Source organism: Lutra lutra, chromosome 5 (assembly GCF_902655055.1).
Source record: "Lutra lutra chromosome 5, mLutLut1.2, whole genome shotgun sequence".
NCBI classification, from domain to species: Eukaryota; Metazoa; Chordata; class Mammalia; order Carnivora; family Mustelidae; genus Lutra; species Lutra lutra.
Genome location: NC_062282.1, coordinates 61,461,111 through 61,477,665, shown reverse-complemented (window position 1 = coordinate 61,477,665; position 16,555 = coordinate 61,461,111). Strand labels below are relative to the sequence as shown.

Below are 16,555 nucleotides of genomic sequence, written 5' to 3'. Positions count from 1 at the left end.
AGAAAAGCATCACGGTGACCAAGCAGCCTGAATAGGAAGCAGACGCTTCGGTTTGTAAAAATGAAAATAACAGAGAGAAGCTCCTGATGGATAAAAAGATTTATGATGCATGTGGGTAGGAATTATATTCACCAAATCCTGGTGTACGGGGACTAAGGAAATAGTCTCCAAGTCTTAGAGGACTCATGTGAAGCCAAATGGAGGGAATTATTTCTTTAACAAAGAACCTGAGCTAGCTTCATGGATGTCCATGCTATGCACGTGCACAGGGTTCTTCTATGCCTAGAAGGGCCTGTGCTTGCTTCAATGGTATGTTATTGAGGTCTTGAATTTTTTTTTTAGGACTTGATTCATTTATTTGAGAGAGAGAGAGAGGGGGACTGAGAGAACATGAGTGGGGTGAGGGACAAAGGGAGAAGCAGACCCCCTGCGGATCCCAACGCAGCACTTGATCCCAGGCCCCTGGGATCATGACCTGAGCTAAAGGTAGACGCTTAACTGACTGAGCCACCCAGGTGCCCCTGAATTTTTAAAAATATTTTATTTTTAAATAATCTCTACAGCCAGGTACCCTGAAATTCTTAATAACTTATGAAAGGCACCCCACATTTTCATTTTGTACCCCTGCAAATTATAGAGGTGGTCCTGCAATAACATGGAGAAGTTATTCATCCTAAGAACTGTAGTTCACAGCATTAACAGGGTAAAATGAGTTAGGATAAATTCATGAATTATTGTAGAATCTGCTTTGGGATCTGTTTTTAAAAGCTAAAGATATTCTGAGTTTTCTTGAAGATGATGTAATAAGGGCAACTACCAACAGAGGGCCTAACAGAAAATGAAATTTCCTTTCTCATTATTATCTACCCGAAACCCAAGGTGAGACATGTTGTTGCATAAATTTGAGTAAACAATGAATTTAAGTAGAAATATTGATTAATTACTTTTCAAGGGAAAAAACCCTTGAAATGATGATTAAAAAACAAACAGAATTTTTGATGAAATGTCACCCTTTCCTCCCTCTATCTCAGAACTTAAAATAAGTTTATTTGGTTGCTTTGTATGATCCTCCTCCCCCAGCAGCTCCCCTGTTCTATCACTTGAACAATCTCACCTCCTTTCCAGGTGAACAGAAACTAGAATTTATGACTGGAAAGTAATTGAAAGAGGGAAAAGGATCTATAGGTATTAAACCTGGATGTGGAGGGCAGCCCAGGACAGAGCCATCTCAACTCTGTACATGTTAGATAAAGCTATTTAGAATCTGGAATTCTTGAATTTTAGTCTTGGAAATTTAAAGAGTTTATTAAAAAGCTACTCAGATGTATTTGCTAGATGTATTGTATATGTCCCATGCAATGAATCTGACAGGAAAACAAAAATTTTCCCTCAGAAAGGCCACTAAATTTTAAATTTAGTAAGACACTAGTCTTACTAACTTGGAAAGCTTCAAACCTTGGGGCAAAAAGCAACAGGTTCTCCAGTTAAAATCTGGGGACTTAACGTAATGGCCTCCTCACACACATTATGATTTAAAGGAACTATGCTATCCCTAAAAATGTCAGTTCCGCCTTTCCCTAGTGAAGACAGTCTTATAAAGAGGTACCTGATTTTCTTATTTAGGACATCCGGTCCTATTTTTCAATTATCTTAAAAAGCACAGTACAGTCCCTAAGCCACTAGCATCCCCAGAAACTTGCTGAAGATGTAAATTCTCAGGCCTCAGTCTAACACCTCCTAAAACATAAACTCTGGGGCTCAAGTCCAGTAATTTATATTCTAACAAGCACTCTAATGATTCTGATCATCACTAAAGTTTGAGACTACGACCTTAAGGCAAGTAAACCTGAATCTTCTTAGCACTTTCTAAAATTGAGGATCTTTTGTGACTTCAATTTCCAAACAAGTGGTCAGATATAAGAACACCAAAGTTCACAGACTGGCTTTGAGAACCATAAGCAAACACTGAGTAGGATTCACTCTGAAGAAGATAAAAAAGAGAAAAAAAAAAAAAGAAAAGAAAAGAGAAGAAAAGTATCTGAAGACATGCATTAGAAAATAATCAGGAACATTTAAAAACTTTGTAGTAAGATGCTTTTCAGTTATTCCTTACTAATATTTTAAATACAAATATTTTGAATATTAATATATAAACAGATTTCCATTAATAGAGGTCAGTTGGTGATGATTTTTATCTCGCATAACTGTTTCTATACTGCTGAAGAGTGCCATCTTATTTTTAACACAGATATAATGCATTGCTTTAAAATCAGGATTTTAAAACGCATTATAATAAGGAAATCGATTGGAAATAACAAAACAAGCATTAGGTAACCAGCAACTGCACTGAAATAGACATACCACTCACATATTCCATTATGTAAATGAATTCAAAGATATTTCATGACTGATCAGCTAGAAGGGACATAATGATTTATAATTCAAATAACTGAGCACTGAAATCAAATTGAACTAATATATATTTCTAAATATGGAAACCTGAAATAATTGTTAAAAAAATATAAATCAATGTACCCAAGCTGAAATCATTCGTACCCTTTGGTTTAAATGTTATAGCTTTTAAGTTTTATCTAATAAGTTTTCTGAAAATATGATTTTTTATGAACTTCAAGAAGTGTTCAAAAGCACTAAACAGCTTACGAAACAAAAGGTTATAATTTTAGGATTAAAGAATATGTAAGAGATATAAGATGATAGGAACAGGATCTTACTTAAATAGTGGATAGAAATAAATTAGGCATTTTGCAAATTATACCAAAAAGAATACAAATCAAATTAATTTTGTATGAGATTTCAATTCCACCCTAAAAATAGGGTAAATCTAAACAATAGATACGTGCTGTAAAACAACACAGGCTTCTTTCCAGATAATATGCTCTCAAAGTAATTCATTGTGAAAAGGCCAGAGTTTGCAAGACTAGAAGTACTTATAAACCACTTCATATGTTAGAAATAAAGAGTATTTCAGCATTATTATTAAAAAAAATACAGGTTGGGTTTTTTTTTAATAAGAAAAAATACATATCTTAAAAAGCCAAAATGACCACTGGAATTGGGTTGTACATCACTTTCCAGTAAAAAGGAAAAACAGCCTGGACAGGTGTAATTTATCATTTTTCTGATTTAATATCAAAGAAATATATTAAAATAATAAAAAGAATCCTGAAATCCTCAAAATTTGTAGTGATAAATAGCCCTCCCTGTCTTTATTACATTATACCTACTAACAGAAATATTGCATGGTGGATTTTGCCAGACAAGGACGATTATTTTCCAATAAAAAGTTGCATATTAAATTCCAGCACAAAAGTGGGTGTCTAATACTTTGGAAATCTTTTATGGTTTCCCAAGGAACACAATTTTAAACTTAACTAATACAAACATATTCCTGCAGTAAACCTGCATTAAAAATTTCCATCCAATGCCACCGATTTTCAGAATCCCGTTCTCATATTTAAATATCAGCTGATCTTGGTGGTTAACTAAACCAACACTTATTTTTCATAACTCCTATGAAGCTAACATATAAAAGACAATCTACATGCTTCTCTCTCATTGGAAGAAACAGGACAATAGTATTAACTATAATATAATAAGAAAGGATGATTCTGGTTTTAGATTTAAAAAATCTGCTAAAGATAGAAACCCAAACATTTAATGCATAATGGGAAATCTTATTTTAGAGTAAATAAGCTGTTGATTTGGTGGCAGCAATAATCTAAGAAGTGGTAAAAAAAAAACTTATATAATTTTCTTCCTATTACTCCTTTGTGCCTCTTAACTAATCAAAATAATATTCTTTTCAATTGAAGAATACTAAAGCTATAGTATTTACCCTCAGGAATTCAATTTTTAGAAGGTAATATTTTTAGAACATCTTGACCTTCTTCAAATTAGTTACATGCTTTCTTTTAAAACAAGAACTCCCTGACAATTAAGAAAAATCACAGACTAAAACACATTTGGTTGCATACTCTTATGTATCCATTTATTAAACTAGATAAAAACATAAGTTTAACTAGTTAGGAATCTATATATCCATATAAATTCAACTGAGACGAAATAAATGTTCATAGTTCATAGCTAATATAAATCTTTCAAAACCATACTTTACACATAAGGCTAAATGAAGGGTTTGTTTTAAACAATTACAAACCTTATAAACATATATACCCAGCCAACAGAATGCATGCATTATGGTGTTTCTATACATTACCAGACATACAGTAAAAAGGATATCCAACAGAAAGGTCATTTAGGAACTGAAGAGTTCTTGAAATCACAGGCTCGCATCTTCCCCAGTATTTAAGATTTGTAACACTAAGTATGGGGAAAAAAATGCTTTTAATTGTAAGTAAGGTATTTGCTTGTATAGAGAGAACATACATTTATGTAAGTTCGGTCACCTAAAGCAGAAATATCTCATAAAGTTGAAAAACAGGTTTAAATACCACTAGAGCATTTTCTATTCTATTCTTTTTACTGGCATCATCAAAATTATATCCAATCAATGTATAATGAACACTGTTTTCCAAATGGTATATAATTCTCTAAATTTAGTTTTATAAATGAAAAAACTGCCTATTTCACAGAAGGAACATCAAATTTGATTCTAAAACAAATATATTAGGGAATGACAGCAAGAGTTACAAAGGAAATCAAATAGACGCTGACAGTTAAGTGCCAAGAAATGAACCATCAAACTTGTGGCTCCAAAGCTCACTTCTATGGTCATGATTGTTTATGTAGCTCTTTTCTCTGCAAGCAACACAGTACTGTCTATCCATTACACAGATAAAAGTGGGTTGCCAAATGGAGGCATACAAATTCATGCTAAATGTACAAAATTATGTCCATGACTACAAGCTAGTTAATTCTGCTAACAGATTATAAAGGATGATTTAAGGGAAGTTTCCATGAGTATGTCTCTGATAGGCATAGGTTCTTGGTGGAATCAATGAATGCCCTGTCTTAAGGCAATCAAACCTCTCCCAATGATTCCAGTTTGCAATAATCTCTTCAGTTGGTCTTTGAAATTGGGTATTTTCGTTCTAATTAAAAACAAAAATGCTGCCCAACTGACTTGAGGAATCAAAGTCTGTAAACATTTTAAAACCATATTTTGATGTTGCCTACTGCAGTTGTATGGGTACCTTGACAAATCAGAACGTCTTTGGGTGGTGAATTTTAAATATGTGAAATTGTTTCAATTAAGAACAATGCTACCATTCTAAGAATTATAGCATAATTTAAGAAGGTCTTTTATTTAAAAGCTAAAATTTATTAAGAGATTTAAACACAGTAAAAATATCTATTACATTCAAAGCAACAACAACAAAAGAAAAATCAAAGAACTCACATTTTCGTCATGAATGTTTCTAGAACATGGTTGTCATCTGTTATTCCTAAAACTTCTGACATACGGGCATATACCTGGATGAAAACATAATTGTTAAAAGCTTTATCATTAACATGTATTTTCAAACAACTAAGATTTAAAGCATTGTTGCATCCACACCGAAGAAAGGAGTGGGTAGGAGAGCAAATGAAGGATTTTTAAAAAATATATAATTTAATAATTTACTCTCTTTTTCTTCCAGGAAGTACCTCTCTTATTTTGAAATACACACCCACACTCATGTACTTGGTTTGTTCCCAGAACACCACATAATTTTTTTCTCTCAAACCACCCCTTTCTCGAAGATGGGTGTATGTATATAAAGGGCTAAAAAATGGAGTGTTTCAATAAAAGGCTCCAACAATTAAAAAAAATTCCTATCTATTCTAGATATCAGGAAACCATCAAATAATTCAGGATTATGTTAGTTGTAAAAAGAAGGATTTCAAAAGTAAGAGGAAATTAAAGAATTTATAGACATTCTCCTCAAAAATCTCTCAATTAAGCTCCCCCAAATACAGAGATAGGTCTTACTTTCCATGATGAAACTGAAATCCCAGGCTCACAGATTCTCTGCTGAATACATCGGGGCCTGGGAATCCACTAAGCTTCCAATTAGGGAGTGTTGGCTGCAGACTTTGGGGTGCAACACTTCAGTCCCAACCCAAGCCACATTGAGCTTGTAAACACATATCCCACTTGGAGTGGGAAAATGCCACCAGCAGCCAATGGAATATTCCCTAATAGCCTGGCAAAGCTGAGAGGTGGGTTGACACCTCCATGCTCCCTGATGCTCTGGTGTGATTCCAGGTTATCCCTGCCAGACACCAGCTGTATGGGATTTCTCTTCTGTGATTTGATCCCCTGTGATTGTGTTCTCTCACTTTCTCCTGATCCGCCTATTTCCTAGGGTATGGTATGGCAACTTAGCTCTCACTCCCTATGTCTTTTGCTTTTCACATGTCAACACCAGCTTGGTATACTGCCATAGGTCACCAAGGGGAGATAAAAATCACAGGGCACCACAAAGCACCCAGAACTATAGGGTTATACAGGGGAAGGAGGCTGTTCATTGCAGAGATCTCATATCTGGATTTTCAACACTACGCAAAGTAGAAGCTCGTGTTCTGGGCTTTCAACCTAAGTCCTATAACCAGAAGCAGCTCAGCCTGGTAGTGAATCAGTGGGAGAGAGAGAGGGAAAGGAGGGGGCAAGTGGAGAGGGCAAGAGAAGGACAGAGGGGCAGAAAGGTGGAGGGAAAAGCTGGGGAAGACTGAGATTCACATTCCTGTTGCCTCTTCTGCTCATTTCTGAGCCCTACAGAAACGCATTGCAATCACTGTATGACTTTGCTCATGAGAGTAGGCCTTCATCTTTCATAAGATTGAAGCCATCACGGTGTTTGAAAGTTGTTTTAGGGGGAAGAAGGAGCGAGGGAGAGAAAATCTCGGGAAGTGAGTTACTACCGGTCCTCAGCAATCAGAAACCTTTAAGCACAGAGCAGGCTCAAAGGAAGACTGGTATGTAGAAAGGGGAAGTTTCCCTTATCTCAGCATAATCTGAAACCTCCCTCATGGATGGGAGTAAATAGGGCCCTTGGAAAATCTGTTAATGGGTATGATTCATGGCACACGAGGCCCTTTACAACTTGGCCCCAACATACCGCATCTCCACCTGAAGCCACAATGAAATACTGATGGATCAACCGAGGTTTCTCATGCAGTTTCAGATTTCTAGAAGTTCACATACTGTTCATTTTGCCTTCATTCTCTCCCCCCTGATTCCCATTCAAAAGTCATCTCCTCGGAAGCCTTCTCTGTCTTCCCAGGAAGAATGAGTTGCACTCTCCTTTATGTTTCCACAGTGTCTGGTCTATCCCTCTCTCACGGTATTTCTCACATTGTAAATGTCTGGGTGTCCATGTACTCCCCACTCCCCGCCCCCCCCCCCCCCCCCCGCTGTATCATATTTTTGTAAAATTGAAGTTTACATTTTCAAGGCTTTAGAAATGCTATTTTTTAAAAAATGGCATGCTCAGAATTAACCTAATTTTTATTTTACCCAAGCCACATTGAATAATACAAATATAATAACTAAAATCTGATTTTAAGCACTCAAGACATTTGAACATTTAAAAAACATTTTTTTTTTTTTTTAAATTGGCAGTTCTTACAACGAAGTTTTCTGTGGTGTTCCTGACTTCAAGAAAGGAGGAAGCTAGGCAGGCAGGCAGGTCTGTTGTGCTCTGCTGTCAAAACAGTTTCTCAGAGCATCAGATTTGACCCAATAAGATACTAGAAAAAACAGTCAACATTGACACATGGCAGTGCTTTAATCCACAATTATCCTTGTAACTTGCACCATTCCTTTTATCATCCATTAGCTTTGATTCCCATTATCCCATCTAGAACTGTGTCAACGTTTTTGTCCCTAGGGATTTCTCTCCACTACTAGGATCTGACAGTCAAGCTTGAGTACTAAACAGGATCATTACCTCTTAAATCCACTTATCTGATCTACTGAATAGTAAATTGAAAAGCTCATTAAGAGCAACAATCTGATTTGTTTTCACGTGTGACAGGGTCATTTAAAATCAATGTATGATTACTGCATTTCTTTTAAAAGACGGTCTCACATTTTCCAAGGCACCTTATCATTCAGAGACCATGCAGATAATATGAAAATGTCTTCAAACATTTGGAATTCAATTATATCATTGACATATATAATTCGGGGGTGGCAAGTAGTCTGTCCAATGAGGATATAAATTTCTTCAAGAATGTTTACCATGAAGCACAAGACAGTGAAGGTTTTCTACAGGAAAAATTCTAAAACAATATTTAGGGGTTTTCAACATTTTCTAAAACTTCTATCACTTCACCAAAAAAAATTTTATTACAGCAAGAAGAACCTTACATCACAATACTCTTAAAGGAAGGATACAGAGGTTGGCATAGGAATGCAAGAAGGGGAAAAAGAAAAACACCCTTCCTTTAAGTTCATAGATTACTAATGTTTTACTTCAGAATCAATTAGGGTAATTAGATCGTTATGAAAAATAAGCAAAGGTTTAAGAAGTAAGACAATTAGCTCATGTGTGTTGTCCAATCTTCTCTGAGGGATACAGTGAAGTTGAAAATGGCTATGCCTTTGGTTTTGTGTTTCACATAATAGTATGTGCACTCATTACAAGTTGGTTTTGCCTGGCCATCTGTGCCTTCCTCCCACTCTTCTTCCTTTTTAAATATGCCTGTATTTCTCTATTAGACTGTAAACTCTCTGAGGGCAGAGATGATGCTCTTTTATCTCCCATACCTAATACTCGATAACTGTTTGTTAAATGAATAAAAAATGAATGTAATGTTAAAATGCACATTTTGGCCGATTTCATTTCTTTCAAAAAATTTTTTTTTAACTAAAGGAAAACAACCCATAAAAGGTATGGTTTGTTGCACAGAAATTTTTCTCTATGAAAATGACAGACCCATAATTCTACTCTCCAGAAGTAACCCTGGTAAAATTTCGTTATTTAAAAAAATGTGGTGTTAATGCTTAAATAATATTTCTGGAAGAAGCTCTCCCTATAGATGCAGTAAGAAGAGCTCCCCTCACTTGATACTGAGAGTATACACTGTTGCTAGTCTGTTAGTGGCACTTCCCATATGATACAACAGAATACAGTTTTGCCTTAGTATTAACTTTCCATGTGCATATGTCTTTCCTCCACTATTTCAAGCATGTGCTGCCAGATGGCAGGGAAATTTTTTTTTTTAAAAATATCCAGAAGTAATTAGAACATTCCCTTGATACACTTAGAAATGTAGAAGGGCTTTGGTCCCAAAGATATCTGGATTTGAATTCTGGATCTACCACTAACTGGATTAAAGTCTCTGAATCTTGGCTTCCTATCTGTAAAACAGGAATAATAATATGGACTTAATGGCTTTTGAGCAGATGAAATGATGATACCTAATACAGCGCTTGGCATTTAGTAGTCACTCAACAAATGTTGCTTTTCCAATGGGCCCTGTCTCACAGTAGGCGCTATAAAAACTGTCAGCTAGTACCGTTTCAAGAGAAGGCTCACTACAAAAAAAAGTAACAGAAAAGTAAGAGGGTGCTTACCTTGAAGATTTCCACACTGCACAGATAAAGTTAAAACAAACAAAACCTTAAATCTGTAGTAACTTTGAAATCTTTCCGTATATAGTCAGTTAATTCACACACTCCAGTCATGGTCAGAAATGGTATTCGTTAAAGGCCATAAGGTTTCAAACTTTCATGCTACAAACCTGCATTTTTTCTACTTCCACATAGCTACTATCTTAGAAGCCAGAAAAATTATCCATTTTAACCATTCATCCATCTCTCTAGCTCTTGAAATACAGAAAGTTGTTAAAAATGTAAGGAATCATTATTATTATAGATTTGAAAAGGGATGTTCCTAAAAAACTATTTTAGTATGTTTGTTTTCTTATATCTGTTTATTTGATTCCACTTATTTTACTTTTCCATTTCAGAAAGAAGCATTTGGGTATGTACATAACGCTTCAACAACTCATATATCCTCTAACTCCTCAACTAACCAAATGATGAATATTGCCTGTGCACAGGCAGGTAGCTTAAGTGATCTTATATCTGGCTTTTTAAAAGGGAAACCAGACATGATAAGAAAACCAGACAAGGAATAAGCATGCAAATAGCAGTAAGATTCTGAGTTGTAAATTTAATTTAATAAAGAATAAAAGCATGTGCTGTGATAATTTTTAAATTGCTTTCTTTTTCCAATCCTAATTCCTGGTCTTGGGTATCTGCAGTGTTGTCTCTAACATTCTGGTTATAACTTTGAAGAAACTAATTATGTCAATCCTTAAATTTGAAGTAGATTACAGAACTGGGAAACCCAGCATATTAGTTCCTAAAGGTTGTATGGATATATAATGACAGTCACAGAAATTCAATAACAGCCCTCTATGAGATGTACTCAAAAGCACCACATGAAACAAATTAAAAAGAACAATGAATCTCTCATTCTGTGCAAATAAGAAAATAAGAGAAAACACTCATTCTATAGGTTTTCATAAGAGTTGTTATAATGAATTAAGATTTTGGATAATGAATCTTCAGAAAATTACAGTAAGTTAATACCCTTAGGTCTTCTATAAATGTTTAAGATGTTATAACTTCTCAAAGAGCTTTTGTAAGCAGGCTCAATGCAGAAGATTAGCAATGCTGTGGAAATCCACAACAAAGTATTCTCCCATCAGATGATATACTTTCCTGAACCAATTTATTCTCCAAAATTTGCATCTAATAATACCAAATTGATGCCACAAATTTTTTTTAAACCCCAGTAATTGTTGTACATTTTAAAGTATTGCTTCAATTTGCTGAAATGATTTATCAAGATTTTTAACGGGTTGTAATTTGGTAAAACAAAACCTGTCACCAGAAAGAATCCAATATAGTGAAAGCAATAACATTTCTTAGGAAAAGAATTTTGGAACTTAGTGTGATATTACTTATTACGAATAAGAAACCAATTTTCTTATTTTTGTCTTAGGCTTCAAGTGCCCGTGACGTCAATGTAGTGCTTTCTATAGAAGAGACCGTTGAAGTAAAAGGTGGGGGTTGCAATAGGGGGTGGAGGAGGAGAAGGAGAAGTATAAGAGGGAATAGAGGACTTAGTGGCTTGGATCTAAACCGTTTGGAACTAAAGATACTGCAGTCTTTCATTAATGCTTGAAGCAGAATAAAACATGATCACAATTACCTTATGACCATGTCAAAAGACATAATGATACAAATATCATTGCTTCATATTAAATATAGAAATTTAGTGTTACTGAAGAGATACATGTTAATCTAGGCTAATTTTTCCACATCATTTAAAGTAGCATCACAAAATATAAGGCCAAAATTAGGTAAAAAAAAATATTCTGGCAGAATTTAATTTTAAAACCATAGTTAATGATGGAAACCAACTGGTAAAAGGTTACAATTCTGCTTGCCTCGTTCAGTGAAATACAGAATGGCAACGGATAAAAGAAAAGCTGACTATGGAAGTACAAAATAAATGTGAATGTTAAATGTTTATTTCAATTAGACTATCTGAACCCGCCATCTGTGGTGGCCATCTTGCTAAGGGGACATGTACCTAACAGATCTCTTCAGAGGCATTCCCAATCTGCTTGAATAAGCCATTGTATAAGAAAACTTGGAGCGACCACTCTGGCCTCGCATTTCCTTCGCTCCACATCCTGTGGCACAAAGCATGAACTCAGCAGGCTGGGGTGCAGGGTTGCCTGCTGCCTTGTGATAATCCCCTCTCCCAGTAGGGGCCTCCACTGATGCATGGCTAAGAACATGCTTCCTCTTTTGCTTGCACCCCAGTGGGGTTTCCATTCCTAACTTGGGCCCAAATCCAGACGGCTAAGGAAGGGCTCCAGATGCTGCCAGAGATATTTTTGGATTCGTTTCTAAATAACCATTTATTTGAAAGAGGAGTACAGGTACAATGTGAAAACCAGCAATACTGGTCATTTTGGAGAGATACTTTCCCTGCCTCCTGTCTTCCTCCACCCCCTCAACACCCGCCCCCCCCCCACGCCCCCCCCCTCCCCCCCGCCCGACCAGATCTAAGGTCTAACTACCACCTGTTCAACAGAAGCTGGCTGTTTGCCTCATCTTCCTTCAGGGAGCCACTGACTAAGGATCTCCACCAGCATGAACCTAATGTCTCCCGACAGGCCTTCACTAGCCAAGAGGGACCCGGGTCGAGTGCACCAGTTATTGGTCACAGGATACACAGCCCATAGAAAGACTCCTGTGGTGCAACCAGCTGAAAGCCAACTAGAGAAGATGGGGAGTGTACATTTGTCCTGACACAGCTTTGCTCCTGCTGGCTGCCAACTCACTCCATGTCTGGGGCCAAGCTTCTGTTGGACTAGTCTTCTGTGGCTAAAACCATGGGAAAGCACTGGGTAAATATTATTATCTTCCCAAGCTCATACAAGGAGAAGCTAACCATGGCTATGGCACAAGGCTACTAGAAGAAGGTTTGACTATTTCTGGTGGAAGATTCCGAGACCACGGTTTAAAGAGGGCATTTCAGGCATTTTATTTATAGTCCTTTGCAATGGCAAATTTATATCATGATTAGAAGTTAGAGGAAAGAAGTTGATGCTGGATGAAATTTGTGAAAGGATGATGGTAGAGGTGGAGAATTGGGACATAAAAGGTTTTTTTTTGTTTTGTTTTGTTTTTGTTTTTTTTACTATAACCCTCATCCCTCTCAAAGGTGCCACCAGAAACATACTCTGGCATAAGGAATACACATACTGTAGATACCCTTCAGTAAGAGATGCTATTCATGTAGCCAAAGAAAACTTTCTCCTTGCAGGTGTGAATAACTCATTAGAACTGGCCACTTCAGAAATGTAACTGAGAAACCTAGGCTGCTTTCACATTATGCAATCACGCTAAGCAGAGTCTCTTCAGTTAATACTGCTCACTAGCTGACGGCTAAACATTTGGTTATAAAACATGCATACTGTAGGGTTATAAAGTGCATAAAGAGGGAACCGAGACAAGGCACCCCTACACTGATCACTGTGAGCATGTACCTATTTTAGTAACAAGACCCTGAGGCTGTGGTGATCCACCACAATAACCAGCAACTCAACTCACCTTAACTATTTTCCAAGCCTTCTCTGGAACTCTGGACACATCACTCCTCAGGCGTACAACCTAAAAAGCACAGAGTTTAGGGACCTGGCACCTGACGTTAGGGATAAGGGAAGAGCAAAAGGCCTTCCCAACTTCAAATATAGGGAGGATGTGGCTTAGGGTCTTTGTGGTTGTTACTTAAAGTGCTCTGGGGACTTTGATTTTATTCTGGAAGCTATAAGCGAAGACAATGGTCAAGTGGTGTTCAAAGCCTTGATGTGGTTACATAGATTACATAATGGGTTTGCTTCCATGGAAGAATTCAAGAAACCAATTACTAAAGGATAGCCCTAGAAAAGAACAAATTATAAATAATCGTTGACAGAACTTTTTAAAGAGTCTCTTAGTACTGTTGTTGCTCATGAGGTCCTCTCATTATGGAAGTGTGGCAACTGGGGCTAAGGGTTTAAGCAGGTCAAGCCACCTCTGCATGGGTAAGAGTACATTCTTAATAAATGGAACTCACTTATTCAGAAGGTAAGTACCTCATACAGTCTTCTACCACTTAATCTAATTCTTGCCACACACTCTCCCCTAAATCCTCTACTCTAAAAACACACAAATTACAATTACAGTGGGTATTAAAACTTTACCAGGTCCCCATCTCCACGTCTAACATCTTTATTTTGTTCATAGATGTTACCTATTAATATTCCATTTCTGTCTCCACACTGCCTCTCTGAAACATGTCCCATTTTCCACATCCAAAGCAACTTCTGCACTTTCCTCCTAAGAGACTCTCAACTCTCTCTGGGAAGAACCACCCGACATGGAAGGTAGAGGAATAATGGCCCACAGAATGGCAAGTGGGGTGTCAATCACATCGGCTGCATTTGTACTACTCTGTCAGATCAGCTATGTTCATTATGTTCATTTTTTTTTTCATTACATTCTCAAATTTTACTAAAAAATGTTGTTCCTATAATCTGTTTTGACTTTCAATTTCTGTCCTTCATGCTAGCCTAGTTAGTGAAAACTTTAACCTACTCCAAATGCAAGAGATCATGGTTCACCTTCTGGTGGCCCATTAATGCCTTTGAATTCTAATACCTGGTTTCTCTGGGTAGGTGATATCTGGGGCAGCAGGTTAAGTCCTGCTTCCCTTAGTCTTTTTCCTGAACACTTCTCCATGTTGAAAATTAGCTAAAACATATGCAAAACCCCAACCAAGACAATACACAGTTACCCAGGAAGCATCTTCTTCTCTCAGTAAAACAGAAATGGGCAAGTTAATTGCATGTGTATTTTTGGTAACTTCACCTTGGAGGAAACACAGAACATATATATGTAGTGGAATGTGGGGTTTTGAGTGAGACTCTGCTATTTGCTAGCCTAGCATAGTATTTGACAGACAACAGGCATTCAATAAATATTTTTATTTAATGAAGTAACTCTGTAATCCTAAATTAGTTAGCCTCTCAGAGTCTCAGCTTCATCATCTGGTAAAATGGAAAGAATAATAACAATAATATCACAAATTAGGAGTCTAGTGAAATGGTTAAGACCTAGTTTGAAGCCCAAGACTAGTAGGCTTCTACCACTTACTGAGTGATTTTGATCAAGTTCTTTACCCTCTAAACCTCAGTTTTCTTGAATAAAAAAATGAGGATGATAGTAGAACTAATTTATCACATTTTTGAGATGATTGGAGTAGTTAATTCATGCAAAGCACTTAGAACAGTCCTGGAGCAGAGTAAAATTTCCCTAAGTATTATTATTCTTATTGTCATAACATGCTATAGCTCTGCCAGCATCCTGGCAGAAGCACTTGGAAAGCTGTTAGTAAACAGTAAGACCAAATAAACACTAGGTATTAGTCCTCAGAACAGGTGGCCAGCAAACAGCCACTATTGCTATTAAGTAACACCTAATTAAACCTTAGTCTGACTTTAAGATTATGAAGCATGCACCAAGATGATGGTCCCTTTTCTTTGTGCTTTATCTGGACTAGACTGGAAAGTAGATCTCCGTTCTAAGTTGGTATGTGTGTAGCTTTAGCATTGGTTACAGAGTGATTAGAGGGGAGTGAGCCCTAATGAAAGGCAGCCTAACTCCAAATCTTCTATCTTCTAGGAGGAGGAACGAAATAGCAATGGGAGAGGAGACAGGAGGAAAAACAATATTCTGCGCAACAGGTGATGTTTTATCTCAAGGGCTCATCTGCATCACTTAAGTTCTTGATTTCAAAGCCCTCATCTTCCTTTTTTGAGTCATTACAAGTTCTTGTTTCCTAGTTCCAGGATAAGTTCTAAACTCACTGGGTAAGTAGATGATTTACAACCTTGAGGCCAATAAATTATGGAAGTCTTTTGATCAGTGAGTCCAACCAATTCTCCAAGTTTTCTTTGCTAAATTAATGCACACAGAGAAAGGTTCCAGAACACCATCATTAGAGTTTTAAATTATCAAAAGAATTTTTGTGTGGCAGGCTCAGTAAGAACCGAAAGGGGCCACCTTTCATTCATGAATATAGTATTGGTCTTTGACACTAGACGATGGAGTGAATTGCTTCTTATATAGTAGGATGGATTCTATCAAATATCCAGGATCTAGAAATAGCTTAGTTCTCTTGTGACTGATAGCCAGCCAGGATAAGAGGTCCAATCTGTGCTTGTAGAGATGAGTTTGTTTCCTTGGGAAATACGACAGCAAAGATGGGGATGAAACTTGTTATGTTCATGCTATCAATCATCTTTACATTTGAAATTGAGCATATACCTAAACTCACACCTAAACACATACACAGGCAATGTGACAGAGTGGAAAGCAAAGCTGGATTTAGAGTAGGATGATTTGGTCTAACACAGGGTCAGTCACTGAACAAGTCTTTAAACCTTCCTGAAATCTTTTTCCCATTCTGTAAAATGAAGGTTATCATACCTAACTAAGTAAAATACTGCTGAGAAGACTCCATGAGAAAATGTCATGAGTAACTTCCACAGAGTGATTAAGCTCAAAAGGAGAAATCCAATACAGGTTAGAGTAAGGTTGAAGACAGAACATATCTTCAACTGATTATTTCCTAGGCATTTCTCATTCTACATTAACTGAAAACACAGAATTTGTAACTTAAAGCATGGGCAGTGTTTTAACACTAGAACTTTGGGGATTTTAGGAATGGCAGGGCTGGAGTGTACTGTGTAAGGCAACTGCACTGGCTGGGGAGTGTGGTATGACAGCCTGTGTCTCACACATGCAAATGACCAGGAAAAAAGGACAGTTGAGAACTCGGACCATAAAGAAGGAAAGTAGGTCAAGATGGAGCATGGAAGGAAGTGGTGGTGAACACTTAGAGACAGGAAAGGACAATGAGTGGTTGAAGGCTGAACAGAAAGGGTTAAAACAAAAATTGAGAATTGCTGTCTCAGCAAATGTAAAGACACCAGTGTACTAAGGTGTTTTACATAT

General features: G+C 36.8%; 1 protein-coding gene across 3 annotated transcripts in view; it reads right to left on the bottom strand.

Annotated features, from left to right (window-relative positions):
• The window catches only part of RANBP17 (RAN binding protein 17), a 327,124-nt gene that overhangs the window by 87,890 nt on the left and 222,679 nt on the right, over positions 1–16,555 (bottom strand). For 2 of the 3 annotated variants that reach the window (XM_047729648.1, XM_047729650.1), the window contains 3 exons: positions 13,109–13,168; positions 5,381–5,454; positions 4,261–4,341 (listed from right to left, as the gene is read on the bottom strand). In XM_047729648.1, the coding sequence (XP_047585604.1) occupies positions 4,261–4,341; positions 5,381–5,454; positions 13,109–13,168 (215 nt within the window). The remainder of the gene's footprint in view (positions 1–4,260; positions 4,342–5,380; positions 5,455–13,108; positions 13,169–16,555) is intronic. The other variant, XM_047729649.1, reaches the window with a different exon arrangement.